At 51.4% G+C, this 16,804-nt stretch overlaps 2 protein-coding genes and 1 long non-coding RNA gene across 10 annotated transcripts in view; all 3 read left to right on the forward strand.

Annotated features, from left to right (window-relative positions):
• Positions 1 to 5,961, forward strand: part of VPS16 (VPS16 core subunit of CORVET and HOPS complexes) — a 23,233-nt gene extending 17,272 nt beyond the window's left edge. For 3 of the 5 annotated variants that reach the window (XM_017504758.2, XM_017504757.2, XM_017504759.2), the window contains 19 exons: positions 82 to 197; positions 304 to 426; positions 559 to 614; positions 949 to 1,038; positions 1,139 to 1,233; positions 1,388 to 1,464; positions 1,911 to 2,042; positions 2,138 to 2,265; positions 2,396 to 2,431; positions 2,625 to 2,733; positions 3,203 to 3,337; positions 3,433 to 3,541; positions 3,618 to 3,715; positions 3,800 to 3,907; positions 4,213 to 4,290; positions 4,386 to 4,555; positions 4,636 to 4,732; positions 5,443 to 5,546; positions 5,661 to 5,961. In XM_017504758.2, coding sequence (XP_017360247.1) covers positions 82 to 197; positions 304 to 426; positions 559 to 614; positions 949 to 1,038; positions 1,139 to 1,233; positions 1,388 to 1,464; positions 1,911 to 2,042; positions 2,138 to 2,265; positions 2,396 to 2,431; positions 2,625 to 2,733; positions 3,203 to 3,337; positions 3,433 to 3,541; positions 3,618 to 3,715; positions 3,800 to 3,907; positions 4,213 to 4,290; positions 4,386 to 4,555; positions 4,636 to 4,732; positions 5,443 to 5,546; positions 5,661 to 5,805 — 2,006 coding nt within the window. In that variant the 3' untranslated portion in view covers positions 5,806 to 5,961. The remainder of the gene's footprint in view (positions 1 to 81; positions 198 to 303; positions 427 to 558; positions 615 to 948; positions 1,039 to 1,138; positions 1,234 to 1,387; positions 1,465 to 1,910; positions 2,043 to 2,137; positions 2,266 to 2,395; positions 2,432 to 2,624; positions 2,734 to 3,202; positions 3,338 to 3,432; positions 3,542 to 3,617; positions 3,716 to 3,799; positions 3,908 to 4,212; positions 4,291 to 4,385; positions 4,556 to 4,635; positions 4,733 to 5,442; positions 5,547 to 5,660) is intronic. The other 2 variants (XM_017504756.2, XM_037730056.1) reach the window with 2 other exon arrangements.
• Positions 5,962 to 6,576: 615 nt separating this feature from the next.
• LOC108286754 lies at positions 6,577 to 9,160 on the forward strand. The gene is made up of 2 exons (XR_005196367.1): positions 6,577 to 7,538; positions 9,065 to 9,160. It is a non-coding gene; the product is annotated as an uncharacterized LOC108286754 (long non-coding RNA).
• Positions 9,161 to 12,959: 3,799 nt separating this feature from the next.
• Positions 12,960 to 16,804, forward strand: part of PTPRA (protein tyrosine phosphatase receptor type A) — a 175,060-nt gene continuing 171,215 nt past the window's right edge. For all 4 annotated transcript variants that reach the window (XM_017504762.2, XM_017504763.2, XM_017504760.2 and 1 more), the window contains exon 1: positions 12,960 to 13,241. The gene's annotated coding sequence lies outside the window, so the exon portion shown is untranslated. The remainder of the gene's footprint in view (positions 13,242 to 16,804) is intronic.

Genomic DNA, 16,804 nt, shown 5'->3' on the forward strand with positions numbered 1-16,804 from the left:
GTGCCTCCAGCCTCTGAGACCCATAGCAGGAGAAACCATGAGCCCTGGTAATCCTAACACTGTCCTTTTCCCTTGCCATAGGTCTGCAAAGTGTACCTTCCTGCTGGACTGTGCTATGCCAGGACCGAGTGGCACACATTCTTCTCGCCGTGGGGCCTGATCTATACCTCCTGGACCATGCAGCCTGCTCTGCAGTGGTGAGGGCCCTGAGTGGGAATGAAGTAGAGGGGCTGGGGAAAGCAGTGGGAAGGCTCTGAAAAGTCAGTATATATCTGCCCTACCCCTACCCTGGCTCTGCCTCAGACACCCCCTGGCCTGGCCCCAGGAGTAAGCAGCTTCCTGCAGATGGCTGTCTCCTTCACCTACCGACACCTGGCACTCTTCACAGACACAGGCTACATCTGGATGGGGACGGCATCACTCAAGGTGTGATCCTGAGACAACACAGGGATACTGTGCCTTGTCTAGGGTACAAGATCTTTTGGGGATGTGGGGGAGCTTTTCAACTAGAATGGTGACTGCTGGGACAGGGCCATAACATTGCCCACACCATTTCAGGAGAAGCTGTGTGAGTTCAACTGCAACATCCGGGCAGCTCCAAAGCAGATGGTCTGGTGAGGATGGGGGCGTTATTGCTGTGGGTGTGGTGAGACATAGCTTGCTTCCTGGGACAATCAGTTCCTTGACTCATAATGTCTACTGGCCAAGCCTAGTGGAGCTTGGATCTTACCTTCTTTGCCAGTGCACACTTGAAGGAAGCCATTGTCCTCTGTGGGCCACAGCTGCCTCAAGCTGGGGGCGCAGGGATAAGAGGGAAGTGGATAAGTCAGCATATAGTCAGGGATGCAAGTGTCTACAGGCTGTCCTGAGACAAAGGGATGTGAGCAGCGATGTGGGAGATGTGGCTGTGGGCTGGTGTCTAGCTGGGTATGTGTGCTGCTCTCACAGGTGCAGCCGTCCTCGTAGCAAGGAGAGGGCTGTAGTGGTGGCCTGGGAGAGGCGGCTGATGGTGGTGGGCGATGCACCCGAGAGCATCCAGTATCCTTGGAGGGCTGCCTGTGTGTGGAGGGAGAGGAAGGGAGGGTTCACCTGCCCCACCCCATATGTGGGTGCTCTTAGGAACCTTAACCAAGCTCAGGTTTGTGCTGGACGAGGACTCCTACCTGGTGCCTGAGCTCGATGGTGTCCGCATCTTCTCCCGCAGCACCCACGAGTTCCTGCATGAGGTTCCAGGTGAGGCCTTCACAAGGGCACCACATAACCCAAGGCATGGGCCCCTCGGCACCGCAGCTGCCCTGGGCCAGTGCTGCAGAGCAGGAATGGGGTGTTGAGGTAGGGCTGAGAGTTTCCTTGCCTTTCTCGCTCACTCACCAATTCCTTCCCACAGCAGCCAGTGAGGAGATCTTCAAAATTGCCTCAATGGCCCCCGGGGCACTGCTCCTGGAGGCTCAGAAGGAGTATGAGGTAAAGCCCTGAGCTTCTCCCTGGGTCCCAGGATGTGTTCCTCCTGCCCCTGCCCCGGCATGTGTGGGCATAGCCAGGTGCCACCTGTCAAGAGAGAGGTCCAGGAAGGATACTGGTCTAGGCTGGGGAGGGCTGGCTCAGGTAGACAGAAGGGACACTGTGTTCTCCATGTGGTGTGATAGGGATGGGCAGGGCATCTCCACTATCCCCACCCAGTCAGGCACAGGTCTGGGTTAGTTACTATTGGGAGTTCTCAAGGCCCCCCAAAGGCAGTTGTGGGCTGATATGGGATGATGTCTGTGGGCACCTTAGGTGGATTGAGTGGGCTGTGGGAGTTGGGCCTCCAGCCTGTGCAGCTTATTTGAACCACAGCCCAGAATGGTTAGGGGCCAGATACGAGAGTGTTCTCTGTCATGACGCTCTGGCTCTGGACTCCTCCCCACCAGAAAGAGAGCCAGAAGGCAGATGAGTACCTGAGGGAGATCCAGGAGCTGGGCCAGCTGACCCAGGCCGTGCAGCAGTGCATTGAGGCTGCAGGACATGAGCACCAGCCAGACATGCAGAAGAGTCTGCTCAGGGTTGGCCTGGATGGCGGGTTGGGGAGGGTGGGGCTGGGAGGAGGTGGAATGGGCATCAGGGAAGCTCTCTCCTATTACCCTCTGGCTCTTCTCAGGCTGCCTCCTTCGGAAAGTGCTTCCTGGACAGATTTCCACCCGACAGCTTCGTGCGCATGTGTCAAGACCTGCGTGTGCTCAATGCCATTCGGGACTATCACATTGGGATCCCACTCACCTATAGCCAGTATCCCTGTGCACTCCGGAAGGGTGCTTACAGCCAGGGGTGGCAGGGGAAGGGGCTGGAGATGCAGTCTGCAGGTACTTGGCAGGCAGGGCTTATTCCTCAGCTGAATCCTTAACCAAGAAAAATACAGATACAAGCAGCTCACCATCCAGGTGCTGCTGGACAGGTAGGGTAAGCCCAAGGGTGCAGTGAGAGGGCTGTCGGGGGTAGGAATTACAGCCTTTGCTGGGGTCTTATGGTCACTGCTTCTGACCCATCTCTCTAGGATGTGGGAGGCCTGATGTGCAGGCTGAGACCACTCTGCCCCCTCTTTCTCCTCCACCTCACTCCTTGTATCCTTTACCCACCGGGTCTACCAGGCTTGTGTTGCGGAGACTTTACCCCCTGGCCATCCAGATATGCGAGTACTTGCGCCTTCCTGAAGTACAGGGCGTCAGCAGGATCCTGGCCCATTGGGCCTGCTACAAGGCAAGGATGTGGGATGGTGTCCAAGGGCACTTAAGGGATTCCAGGTCCTGGTGAGTTGGAGGAAATAGAAAGTGTAGAACTGGGCCAGGCATGGTGACTCAGCCTATAGTCCCAGCACTTTGGGAGGCCGAGATGGGCGGATCACCTGAGGTTGGGAGTTTGAATTGAGCCTGGCCAACATGGTGACACCTTGTCTCTACTAAAAATACAAAAATTAGCCAGGCATTGTGGTGCATGCCTGTAATCCCAGCTACTCAGGAGGCTGAGGCGTGAGAATCGCTTGAACCTGGGAGGCGGAGGTTGCACTGAGCCGAAATCACACCACTGTACTCCAGCCTGGGCAACAGAGTAAGACTCTGTCTCAAAAGAAGAAAAAGTGTCTAACTGAAGGGGTGGGTCCTAAGGGCTTGCAGGAGTGGAGAGTGAGGAATGGCATCCAGATTTGTGTGACACCCCACATCCCTTGCAGGTACAACAGAAGGATGTCTCAGATGAAGATGTGGCTCGAGCCATTAACCAGAAGCTGGGGGACACGCCTGGTGTCTCTTACTCCGACATTGCTGCACGAGCCTATGGCTGTGGCCGCACGGAGCTGGCCATCAAGGTGTGGGTGCCCAGCCTTCCACAGATACTCTGATGTGGGTGTTCAGGGTCCCCATACCAGCTCCTCCTCTCTGTGTCTTCCTTCTCACCTCACAGCTGCTGGAGTATGAGCCACGCTCAGGGGAGCAGGTACCCCTTCTCCTAAAGATGAAGAGGAGCAAACTGGCACTAAGCAAGGCCATCGAGAGCGGGGACACTGACCTGGGTGAGGGCAAGGCTGGGGGGCTCCTAGGGTGAGTGGGAGCCTGGCTGGAGTTCCACTCCACCTTATTCTCCTACAGTGTTCACGGTGTTGCTGCACCTGAAGAATGAGCTGAACCGAGGAGATTTTTTCATGACTCTTCGGAATCAGCCCATGGCCCTGAGTTTGTACCGACAGGTGTGTGTAGTGGGCAGGGTTGGGGTGGAGCCTCCTGAGCACTTGAGTTGGCCTTGCTGACTGATCGCCTGCCTATGGCCCCAGTTCTGTAAGCATCAGGAGCTAGAGACGCTGAAGGACCTTTACAATCAGGATGACAATCACCAGGAATTGGGCAGCTTCCACATCCGAGCCAGCTATGCTGCAGAAGAGGTCTGAGGCCCATGGGGCATGTGGGACCTGTGGGCTGGGGCTGTTGGTCTGGTTCCTTCAGGAATCTAGGCCTTCATGCTGGGTGTACACCCCATCTAGTCCTCACTCTGAGGGAGAGTCTGACATGAGGCCAGGATGGGAGTGGGTGTCAGAGGAGCTAGCTGTTTCTCTAGGACATCGGAGTGGTGCCCCTAGCAGGGAAGGGTGACCCTGGGTACAGGAATTGAGGATAAGACTGTAGCCTGGGTGGGGAGGGCCAGGGTCCTGCATGCTATGAGTTCAGGCCTGCCTTCTTGTCTTTGTAGCGGATTGAGGGCCGAGTAGCAGCTCTTCAGACAGCCGCTGATGCCTTCTACAAGGCCAAGAATGAGTTTGCAGCCAAGGTTTGGTGCACGCTTTTCTAAGAGGCTCTTTGTCCTCTACTGGTCTCCCCTCCTGATCCCTCATCCCCATTTTGCCCCATTATCCGGGTACCCAGGCTACAGAGGATCAAATGCGGCTCCTACGGCTGCAGCGACGCCTAGAAGACGAGCTGGGGGGCCAGTTCCTAGACCTGTCTCTACATGACACTGTTACCACCCTCATTCTTGGTGGTCACAACAAGCGTGCAGAACAGCTGGCACGTGACTTCCGCATCCCTGACAAGAGGTAGGTGAGGTCCCAGGCTGTAGGTGGGTCCAGGACCACCTGCCTCTCCTGCAGCACCTCCAAGCCCAGCTTTCCTGCAGGCTGTGGTGGCTGAAGCTGACTGCCCTGGCAGATTTGGAAGACTGGGAAGAGCTAGAGAAGTTTTCCAAGAGCAAGAAATCACCCATTGGCTACCTGGTGAGGCAGGTTCCTCCCTCCAGCCCACTTCCAGTGAGGGTAGTCTTCGGGGAAGAGGGATAGGCAGGGGGACAGACAGGATGGCCCATTCATGCTCCTGTTCAGCTGTCCACCTGTTTAGTGAGTCCTTCCTGTGTACGCATTAGTGGGCAGGCACCATTCTTTGTGTTGGGTGCACTGGAGGATGGATCCAAGTTTGCCTGCAGATGTTAGGGGGAGGGAGAATGAGCTGCTTTCCTCAGGGAGGGCCACGGGGCACCATGCGCCAGAGGGAAAGTCCTGTTTGAGGAGGGTGGAGGGGGTCAGGGAGGGTGCATATGGGAGGCAGTGGAGATACTGAGGGCTGTTTTCTGTGGCGGATAGTTCAGAGGTGTGGAGGGCAGGTTTGAGAATGCCAATCATGAGAGAACACATAGGACCTGCAAGGGGAGGTGGCAGGAATGCCTGTTACAAGGAGTAGTGGTGGGTGGTAGAGCAGAAGCTTGGAAATAATTGGTCTCAAGGCTCTGACAGAGCTTTGGTTTAGGTGGTTTCTGCCCTAAGAATGTCAAGATCATAACTATCTGTGCATGGGGCCTGGGAGATTACATGTATTGACAGGCGTATACATATAAAATATATATGGACGATGTATCCATTGGGGCTCTGCTCATAAGAGAGAGGACAGGAGGCTCTGCCTTCTCCCTCCACCCACTCCCTCTCCTCCTAAGCCTTTTGTGGAGATCTGCATCAAACAACATAACAAATACGAAGCCAAGAAGTATGCTTCCCGTGTGAGTCCTGAGCAGAAGGTCAAGGCTTTGCTTCTTGTTGGGTGCGTTGACTGAGGGTCTGTGAGTGCTGGGTGGCTGAGCTGTGGGCTGGTGAGAGGCAGGGTTTGTGTCCTTGAGCAGCCCTGACATCACCTCCTCTCTTGTTCAAACCATAGTGATGTGGCTCAGGCTGCAGACGTGGCCATCGAACACCGGAACGAGGCTGAGCTGAGCCTCGTATTGTCCCACTGCACAGGAGCCACAGATGGGGCCACAGCTGATAAGATTCAACGGGCCAGGGCACAAGCCCAGAAGAAGTGATGAGTCTACCCTGCACATTTCAAGCAAGGGGTTCCTCCTAGCACCTGATTTTGACAGAGGGTCATAGTTCATCCAGCTGCTCCCCAGAGCAATGCTGAGGAGGCGGGGTGGGTGGTAGCAGGGCTGTCTGGTTGTAAATAAAGTTGGAACACTTTAGAGTACTTGTCTTACAGTCCAGCCTAAGCAAAGGCAAGCTCAAATCAGGACCCTTCAGACACTACGGCAAAACTCCATTTATTCCATTGTGTTGGGACCGGAGGTGGGGGCTTCTTCAGCCATACTTAGAAGAAACCTGTCCTCTCCATGGTTACCAAGGAAAGCTTTCTCTAGCTCTCAGCCCCTAGGAAGATTATGGGGAGAGATGGCATAAAACTTAAGCACCAGCTCACCAAAAACACAGTGTAAGGCATTATATGTGCATGTAAACACACAACCATACTAAACATTTTAACGTTTGTACTTCATTTATTCCTTATGACAGCCCTTTGAGGTAACATCACCCCACTTTACAGGAGATTGAGGACCAGGGAGGTTGATAATAGCAAATATATGGGCCGGGCACAGTGGCTCACGCCTGTAATCCCAGCACTTTGGGAAGCTGAGGCGGGCGGATCACCTGAGGTCAAGAGTTCAAAACCAGCCCGGCCAAGGTGGTGAAACCTCGTCTCTACCAAAAATGTAAAAATTAGCTGGGTGTGGTGGCGGCACCTGTAATCCCAGCTATTCGAGAGACTGAGGTAGGAGAATTGCTTGAACCTGGGAGGCGAAGGTTGCAGTGAGCTGAGATCAGGCCACTGCACTCTAGCCTGGGTGACAGAGTGAGATTCCATCTCAAAAAAAAAAAAAAAAAAAAGCAAATATGTGTGTGGCAAAACAGGGATTTGAAACCCTGGGCCAACTGCAAGCTGGAACTGGAATCAGGCCCTCTGGGAGAAGGGAGCCTGAGGGAAGGCCCCAGTTTGCACTGCAGTGGGGATTGAAGGACTGAGAGGTGTATGGCCTGTGAGACAAAGGGGTCAGGGGAGGGTGGGGTGGCCTTTGGAACTCTTGCCCACAGAACTGTGGTGAGCAATTCTAAGTTGTTTCTGGGCCAAATAGAAAAGGAGGATGGAAGAATTCAATTCTGCCAAAAAAAGCTATGAACACCAGACCCACAATCGTAGAAGCACCCGCTGGGCCCTCTGCTCTCCCAATCTAGCCTTCCATCTGCACTCCAGTGCACCTTGGCTTCATGCCCTGGACCCCCACCTAACACTGAAGGCATTACCTTTTCCTTTGTTGCCCCACTTTGTCTACAAAGAGGAAACCACAGCCAAAGGGAGCACAGGCCTCACTGGAGCTTCAGGCCTCTCCCTCTTTAACACTCCCATGGCTGACCATGCTTTTAGAAAGAGAGTGAGAGACTCAGGGCCTGAGAAGGCATTTCTTTTTTTCCTTTTCCTACCTGACTTTTTTTTTTTTTTTAGTTTTTTGGTGCCATGACTCGGATGTGAACCTCCTACCTGGCTTGTAAATGAAAGTTTGTGAAAGTCCTTCAAGGAGATATAAGTCAAATGGTAAAATAACTATTTCCTATGCTCACCATTTATCATGTGGGTCAAGAATTTGGTCAGGTTATAACAGGGATGGTTTGTGTCTGCTTCATAGTGTCTGAGGCATCAGCTAGAAGATTCAAAGGTTAACAGCTAGGGGCTGAAATCATCTGAAAGCTTGCTAACTCACATGCCTGGCGGGTGATGCTGGTTCTTAACTGGGACCTTAGGTGGGGTAGTCTACTAGAACACCTGCAACATGGTGGCTGGGTCCCAAGGGCAAGCATCTCAACAGGGAGCCAGGTAGAATCTGGACTGCCTTCCTGATCTAGGTTTGGAAGTTACATGGTGTCACATCTGCCACAGTGTCTGTCACAGCAGTAATACAGGCCCACCCCACCAATTTCAAAGGGGAAATAGATTCCACCTCTTTTGTTGTTGTTTTGATAGAGATGGGGTCTCAGGAGTCTCCTTATGTTGCCCAGGCTGATTTTAAACTCCTAAGCTCAAGGAATCCTCCTGCCTCAGCCTCTCAAAGTGCTGGGATTATAGCGTGAGCCACTGAACCTAGCCTGGACTCCACCTCCTGATAGGCAGTAGTAGCAAGCTTCTGGAAATACTGTGGCTAGTTTTTGTAATCACAATCTGGCACAGCCCATCAGCTTTCCCTTTTGGAATCAGACAAGAGGAAAGGAAATAATCCCTAATACTGGGCTCATCATTCTGGGCTTTTTTGTTCCCACTCTTGGCCCCACAATTTCTCACAGCCCTGGTAGCTCTTTGATGCCTTTAAAAAATGTTTTCCCAGCTTTTGGCATTCTCAAAAAAGATTGCTACCAAACAACCCAGTTTTCCTCTCTGTAAAGGGAGGCTTGGCCAGTGCTTTTAGAATGTACACAGTACAGGCTGGGTGAGGTGGCTCACGCCTGTAATCCTAGCACTCTGGGAGGCTGAGGCGGGTGGATCAAGAGGCCAGGAGTTCAAGACCAGCCTGGCCAAGATGCTGAAACCCCGACTCTATTACAAATACAAAAATTAGCCAGGTATGGTGGCAGGCACCTGTAATCCTAGCTACTCGGGAGGCTGAGGCAGGGAACTGCTTGAACCCGGGAGGCGGAGGTTGCAGTGAGCCAAGATTGTGCCACTGCACTCCAGCCTGGGTGACACAGCGAGACTGCATCTAAGAAAAAAAAAAAAATACAAAACCCACATCTCCAAAGTAACATACAGTATATTTACTCATAGGCTATGCAAACATTAAACACTATACACATGGAGTCTTAGAAATATGTGAGAAATAACTTTTGACAATGATGAAAAATTTATATAAACAGTGATTGCAACTTTATAAAAGGTGTGTGCGCATGTAGAGAAGCATTGGAATTGTTCATGGAGAAAGTTGTTGGAAATTAAAGGCAGTTTTTTATACTTTTATGTAAAGTTAATCAATGATTTGCCTCCCCCATTTTACTATAAAAACTTTCAAACACAGCCAAGTAGAAATAGTTTTACAGTGAACATTTGTATAACTACCACCTGGATTGTACCATTAGCATCTTACTATCACACATCTGTTCATCTATCTATTTTTCTATGTCAATCCATATTTTTCATATATTTCAAAGTAAGTTGCAGACGTCGTCAGTACACCTCCCCCTAAGTACTTCAGAATGCATTTAAATAACTAGAGGTCATACTTGATTTGTAATTATTTTTTTCCTTTTCAGGCAAAATCCACATACAATGCTATCCACAGATCTTAAATGTAATTTTCTGGATTTTGACAGACATATAAACCTATAAATTGTGACATTTAAAAACCAGAACCGGGACTTTCTTTTTTCAAATCCTTGCTTACTCAGTTAAAATTAGTGTGAGATGGTTTCTGCCCTGAGCAGTTTGTACAGCAGGCCTATGCTTACAGTGGTGGGTGGGGCCGTGTTTTGACCAATGTATGGGGCTAGGAATGGGGCTAGGACTAGGACTGTGTAGTTGGGGCAAAGAATCTGGAAACATTCTTCTGGTATCAGTGGTACCCAGTGCAGTGAGAATCAGGGCAAAGGCTGGGTGCAGTGGCTCACGCCTGTAATTCTAGCACTTTGGGAGGCTGAGGTGGGTGGATCACCTGGGGTCAGGAGTTTGAGACCAGCCTGGCCAACATGGTGAAACCCTGTCTCTAGTTAAAATACAAAAAAAATAGCCAGGCATGGCGGTGGGCACCTGTAATCCCTGCTACTTGGGAGGCTGAGGAAGGAGAATCGCTTGAACCCAGGAGGCAGAGGTTGCAGTGACCTAAGATGGTGCTGTTGCACTCCAGCCTGGGCAATTCACCTTCTTAGGGTAAGGGGGCTGTAAGTCCAGTCTCTTTTAGATACAGAGTTCCAATAAAAGACTCTTGGGGTTGAACAGTGGCCTGCAAAGGCACTTGGCACTCATTTACTTCACCTTTCTTACTGCCTTTTCATTTCAGCATTTAGGAAAGTTTCTTGTTCATTTGTTTATTGTCTGTGTTCCTATCCAGAAGGTAAGCTCCTGAGAGCAGAGGCCTCTTCTGTCCTCTTCTGTCTTATTCCCTGCTGTATCCAGCACATGGTCTGCACTCAATAAGTATTTGTTGCAAGAATGACTCATTGTTCCATTTACTCGAAGGGGAAAGGAGGCTCCAAGAGGTAAATGACTTGCCTAAAGAAACAGGAGTCCTAGGCCAGGCATGATGGCTCATACCTGTAATCCCAGCACTCTAGGAGGCTGTGGCGGGCCGATCACCTGAGGTCAAGAGTTCTAGACCAGCCTGGCCAACATGGTGAAACCCCATCTCAACTAAACATACAAAAAAAAAGAAAAATTAGCTGGGCGTGGTGGCAGCTGCCTGTAATCTCAGCTATTTGTGGGACTATGGCAGGAAAACCGCTTGAACCTGAGAGGCAGAGGCTGCAGTGAGTGGTCACCCATTGCACTCCAGCCTGAGCAACAATAGCAAAACTCCATCTCAGGAAAAAAAAAAAACAAAACAGAAACAGGCATCCTTTACCCCCATCCTCCAGCTCCTCCAGCTCTCCTGGTCCACTCCTTTGCTCATAAACCCTGTAACTGTTGGGGCACTTGTGGGGTGGCTGAGAAATGGCTACCCGTAGGTATATACTCCTGTGGGCTGGGACTAATGCAGGAGTAGGAGTAGGAGGGCTCTGGTACAGGAAACTGCCTCCCCTCCCTTCCTCAGTTCTCTTCTAAGATAACCCTTTACTCTGTGAAGATGATGATGGGCGAGGGCACTCAGGACACTCTGGGAGCCAAGTAGGATGGGGGCTGGGCAGGTATCTACAGGCAGGCAGCTGAGAAGGGGCCTCTGCCTTCTTCCAATGGAAACAGCATCTGTGTGGTTGCTGAGCAGAACCCTCCTTCCCAAGGTATCCAAGGTCTGTAGTTCTCCTTGGTCTGTAGTTCTGTCACCCCCGTGCACACACCACAAATGCTCTGGCCATCGTGCAGCTGTCTCATGGGGAGAGAGAACTTTCGTTTCCTGAGAATAGGTAACTTGCCAAGCTGAACATGCCTAATTCTCAGTACAGCCCTGGGAGGTTCCAGGAAGAGTTGCAGAGGGAGGATCAGGTCACCCAGCACATGGTGGAGCTGGAAACCCGGGCTCTGTGACTACCACACCCAACAACAATTTTCCCAAGTGCGGTCATATCCAAAAGGGGTCCTTCAGATAGTCTTAAAGATTAACAATTACTGTAATAGCTATTTATTTTAATTATATTAAAAATCAAAGTAGCATGTCACCCCCTTTTAGGGTAATACAAATAAACTAAAAATAATAAAAAAGAAACATATTAAGAAATAATAGTGTAAGTTAGATATAAGGAAAAAGTAAGCTGGTGAGTTTGGTTCTAGAGCACAGGGCTGTCATCCTAGCTACTCGGGTACCTCCTGCACTTGCAGTCATTACTTGTTAGGGATTTTCACACTTTGACTTCTAGCTTTTCACTTTTCCATTCTGTCGGGGGATAGATTGAGTTTGGACTTCCGGGGAAATGTGAATGTTCCGCGTGGGGAAGGATCCACCCTCACTGGGGTCTGACCGTTAGGAGACTAGGCGTGTGGACTCCGGGCCTTTGGGCTGGAGTGTCTATGGGTCAGAGGTGCCTTGGGTTCGGCCATTTCACCCTCACCTTTGGGCCCGCCCTGCTGAAAGGGAGAGACAGTCATAACTCACACTCAAGGAGACACTTCCCTGCCGGGGAGGGGACGGCCTGAGGCCCACCCCACCTATATTCCCAGGCCATGGCTCGGGTTAGCATGGACTAACTTACTCCACGATACGGAGTAGGGGCAGAGTCCTAAACTGGCGCCCCAGCAGCAGGCAGTGGTGGGCATCGGGGATGGTGAGAGGACTGGAGATGGCAGGGGTTGCTGATGTGAGCCCCTTTTGCGAAGAAATGTTCCCTTCCACGAAGAGTTGCCGCCGGTTACAAACCCTTCCCCTGGGGTGTCCCGAACGTGGGACTCTTCCTGGCCTGGGATGGGTGAGGGGGGACTCGGGGGCTGCCCGGTCTGGAGGAGAGACACCGCCACCTACCCCAGGTCTGGGATAAAGCGTCCTCTACCCGCAGGCTCGGTTTACGTGCTGCTGTGCAATCTGTCTCTTGCCTGCAGATGCTCAGCGGCTCGCCCTGCGCGTCCAGGGGACCCTACAGGGGATCACAACCCGGCGAAATGTCGCTTTCGCCACCTATCACGACTGCGTAATCGGCTTTCAGCCGCAGACGCTCACACCCTGCAGAACCCGCGGGGATCCACATAGGAACCTGCTGCCACCGGATGCACTGAACGATCGCTTCGGGGGTGCCACGCGCCAGACGCGGTGCCCGGAGCGCCGGGAAGAGGGTCCGCGCCCCAACCCTGACCGGGAGAGGGCGCACTCTGGCTGCTATCTGCGTTTTGAGCCTCCCCTCCCCCGCCAGGCCAATCGCAAAAGGCACCCCCACCGCAGAGCACCACGTGTTGTGCTTCTACTCGGCGAGGCTGGCTCCAGCCTGCGCATCTGGAAAGTGGGGCAGATTACCCTGGAGCTCGGGTGGGGACGGCGTGGGCCGACTTGATATAAGACGGCACCCAGGGAGCCAGACCCGTTCTAGGGACTTGGCAAGTTCCTCTCCCTCCCCAGTGAGATCCGTTGTCCTTTAAATACCTGCAGCAATTAGGGGAGGAAAAAAAGACCCACAGTATTACGTTTGGAGAGGGTTAGGAAGATGGCTCTCCAGTTCCAGGCCGCCCTGGTGGCTGGTCATTGGTGTAGTTTGTGCTTGGCCTTAGTTTCCTCATCTGTAAACTGGGAAGAAGGCCCAAGTCCTGGGGCCTGTGGCTGTAGAGTGGCGGAAGGCACTGGTGCACCCGCGGCCGATCCTTCCAGGGTCCAGCTTCCTGAAGGACTGGGCGGCCCCGGGCCGAACCCCTCCCGAACTAACCGCAGACCGTGCGACCAGGTTCGGCACCCCTGACCAGCTAGTGAGCTCCAGGCGGCGAGCAAGGGCGGGGTCCCCGCGGGCCGGCCCGTTCGCTGTCGGCCAACCAGCGCCTGTCTCTGAACAGCCAATGATCACACGCCTTACACCCAGGGCCGGTCGGGAGCGAGGCTTCGGCGAGTGCAGCGCTGACAGAGACGCGCGCGCGCGCGATCGCCCTCGGACCCGGGCCGCTGCCGCCATCACTGCTGTCTGCCCAATCGCCCCTCAGACGCTTCCCCTCGCCATGGAGGCGAGGCCGCCGCCGCCGCCGCCGCGGGGCTCGGAGCCGCGAGCCGGGCGGCGGCCCTGAGGGCGAGTGGCGGGCCGAAACGCCACCGCGGAGCCGAGGCGGAGCCGCTGTCCTCGTCCCCAGCGGTCCCGCCCAACGCCAGACTCTGTAAGTACTCGCGGCCGCCGCGCCCGGGTGGGCTCCGGAAGGGGAGGTGGCTCCTGGCTGCTGTGGGAGGGGTCCCGGGCCGGAGCCCGGAGCTCTCTTTTCCGGGTAGAAGCCTGCGGGCTCCTGCGGTTGGGTTGTGCATCCTTGCGGGGTCCGTCGCGGGGAGGGGTCCCCGGAAACGTGCTGGGCTGGGCGCCGACCCCTCGCGACTGCCCGGAAACTTTGCGTGCGTCCTCCTGGGACCAGGCCAGGGCGCTGCCAGAGTTCATTCTCAGAGAAAAAACTTAGAACGGCGAGAACAGAATTTGCTCAGGTCCATTAAATGGGAGGAAAGAGGAAAACTCATGGCATGAGAAAATTTGCTCTTGCAGTGGCCAACTTTTCTTTCCCCTCAAGTCCACCTCTCCCGACCCCCCGGCGCATCTCCCAGCCCCTCTTCTTGCCGCCCTTTCCCAACTGTTGAGGCGGTTTAAGAAGGGAAATAGGGGCTGAGAGCTGCCCAGAATTCAGAATAGACCAATTGAGAACGCAGGTCCCCTCCCTTTTTACTTGCGGTAAATTAATAATTTTTTTTTTTAAGAATTTGTTCCTAATTATATCTTCTGAAGATTAAATTATATCTCCTGTCTTGAGGGTTTTGTTTTTATTTTGAGATCACTGATGATATTTGTAAGACAGGAAAAGAGGAATGTGCAAATCCACCCTCTGCAGGGTGAACGCCATCAGAAGCCTTTGCCCAGGAGAGGAATTCCGACTCTTGAACCAGTCATATCACCCCGGAGATGGCTTCGTTTGTCACCTGCTAGCTGTGCTGGCAGCCGGAGGAACAGAAGATGGTGGGCGAGAGGAGGACTGACTAAGAAAGGGCGAACATCTTCCTGTCTGGCCACTCCTTTCAAAAAAACAGATCTGATGCTGTCACTTGTTTACTTAAAAACTCCCTCGTTTTTCTTTTTCCCATGGGATGAATGAAGCTCAAAATGCTTTATCAGGTCATACAAAGCCCTTGACAATCTTGCCTCAGTTTACCCCTTTACTTTCAGCCTAATCTGATCCTTCAGTTCTCCTTCCCTTCATCCCCCTTGCTGGCTGTTATTCAGAGCTGCTTGACTGCCCCTTCATATGTTGGGATGTTTTTGTTTTATGTGATCCTCTTCCCCACCCTTACCTGCCAAGCTCCACTTCTTTTAAAGCTCTTCTCATTTGAGAAGCTTCCTGCGGGCAGGAGCTGTGTCTTGCCCACCTTTCTATCTCCCATGCTGGGAGAATTCTTCCTTCCAGTTGTCTTGTAGATTCCCTTCTTTTCTCCCTTATGCCTCGGCTCTCTTTCTTTCCAGGTATCCACTTCTCAAGAGATTTTTTTCGTGTTTTGAAGGCCTGCTTGGAGTACATGCCCAGGACTTTGAGTATTTTGATTTCCCACTTCCCCATGTCCATCCCACCCAATCCCTATAAGCAATTAGCAGGTGGGAACTGGTAGGTCTCATATTCCACTGGCCTTGAAAAAACTGTCCCTGAAAGACTAAAAGCCCTTCAGTCTCTTCACCTCTGCTTGCTGTAAGTGGCCTGGCTGATAACGTGCATTGTAAGGCATGGTGGGTTTTGTAAACATGGGGGCTGTTCTCTGGGTACTGTTTAGCCAGTTAACATCTGGGGGAAATACGGAACCAGAAAAACCAACCCTCTGACTTAAATACATTCATGTGTTTTTCCTTTGCCAGGTGAATTGTTTGGCATACAAAATAAAAGTGAAGAAGTCAGTCCTTACCTTTAAGGAGCTCAGAGTCTAATGTAGGACAGGTGGATATAAATACATCACAGGTGCTGTAAGATTGTAATAATAATAGCAATTTTGTATTTGCCTTGTGACAAACTGTGTTATAAATGTTTTCCATGAATTCCCCAATCTTTTCAACAGTCATAAAAGGGCTTATTTCTACTCTACGGGGTTGGAAACTGAAGCCAAACAGTGGGCAAATGAGGGAATACTCAAGATTTGAATCTTGGCAGTGTATTTCCAGAGCCTCTGCCAGGCTGTGCAGGGAGCATCCCCTGCCTGGGTGATTTGGAAAAGCTTTCCTTGGAGGGGGGCCTTTGGATCATGAAGGATGCATAGGAGTTTGTATGTGGTGGACTGCACACATAGGCAAGAGGAGCAGCACAGGCAGACTTGGTAGTGGATGGAATCCACTGTCCTTGGGGAGGAGGGAACAGGTTAATTATAGCTGGATCAGATAAAGGGAGGAGGGGTGGGAGAGGAGAGCATCAGGATCAGCTCAAACGCCTGTATGTGCTGTATTGGTGTTGGACACTGGAGAGCTACTATAGGATTTAAAGGCCCTCAGGGACTTGGGCTGAATGAGTTTTGGAAAGGTCATTTGGGGGCAGTAGGGGGCCAGATTTAGATGCCAGTGCAATTTAGGAGGCACTGGTCAGGTCTGACAAAGGTAGAATCACAGCCTCTTAGACCCAGAGGAAGATGTAGAGAGAGTCCTGCTCAATTTTTGGAAAAAATAATGCAGGTGAGAGAAAAATTCAAAAATTCTAGCAATACAGTAAGATATATAGAGAAAAATGTCTCCCTCCTACCCTGGGCCCAAGTCTCCTGTCTCCCTAACCTCCTCCCCAGAGATAGCTGGTTTCCAGTTTATGTGGCCTTCCATAGACACTGTTCCTTTATAAATATGTGCCTGCTTATTCATACTCCTCCCACCGTGGGACGTACCACTCATACCTTACTGTTGTTTTTTTTTTTAACTTTACATATTTAGGAAATCATTCTGTTAATATTATAGAGAGTTATTTGTTCTTTCTGTTGACATTCTTTTAATTATTGTATGGCTGTACTGTAATATCTTTGGGTTAAATATTTGTTTCCAGGTTCTTCTATAACAGCAATGCAATGAATGTCCTTGTACATACTGTGTTATGTGCTCATTTATAAAGTTATCTGAATAATATACTTTTAGAAGTGGAATTACTAGGTCAAGGGATATGTCTGCATTTTTGATTTGCAGACATGTAGCCAAACTGCCACCTCGTTTTGGGGTGGCAGTTTATCCTGCCCCCCCTCCCCCAAAAAAATGTATGGCTGGATAGATCAGAGGATTCAGGAGGATCAACCAGGATGCCTTTTCAGCTATTATATGCCTACTTTTCCTCCACTAATCCTCCCCTTATCCCATGTGATTCTAGCCTGTTCCTTTGAATTTACAGAGGGAGATGTTGAGGCTCAGAAGAATAAAAGTAACTTGTGCAAGCTGATTGGTGCAGGTGGTGATGGGTTTTTTTGTTTTGTGTTTTTTCATCTTTGTGGTTTGTATTTGCCGGCACCTTTCATTGGAGGTGCTCAGTGTCAGTTTGTAAACATTATTTCATTATTTTTCTCCATTTTCACCTGGCAAAAATGAGATGCAGGTGAAATTTGAGTTCTGAGAGGGAAGCTGGTCAGATATAGAATCTTGTCATTCTACTTCCAGTGCAATAACTAATAAATGTTTCCAAATGCCAAAGCTGAAGAAGTGTGTGTATATGTGTGTGTGTGTGTTTTTTTTTTTTTTTTT

The sequence above is a fragment of the Cebus imitator genome, unplaced genomic scaffold (genome assembly GCF_001604975.1).
Source record: "Cebus imitator isolate Cc_AM_T3 unplaced genomic scaffold, Cebus_imitator-1.0 Scaffold328, whole genome shotgun sequence".
Taxonomy (NCBI): domain Eukaryota; kingdom Metazoa; phylum Chordata; class Mammalia; order Primates; family Cebidae; genus Cebus; species Cebus imitator.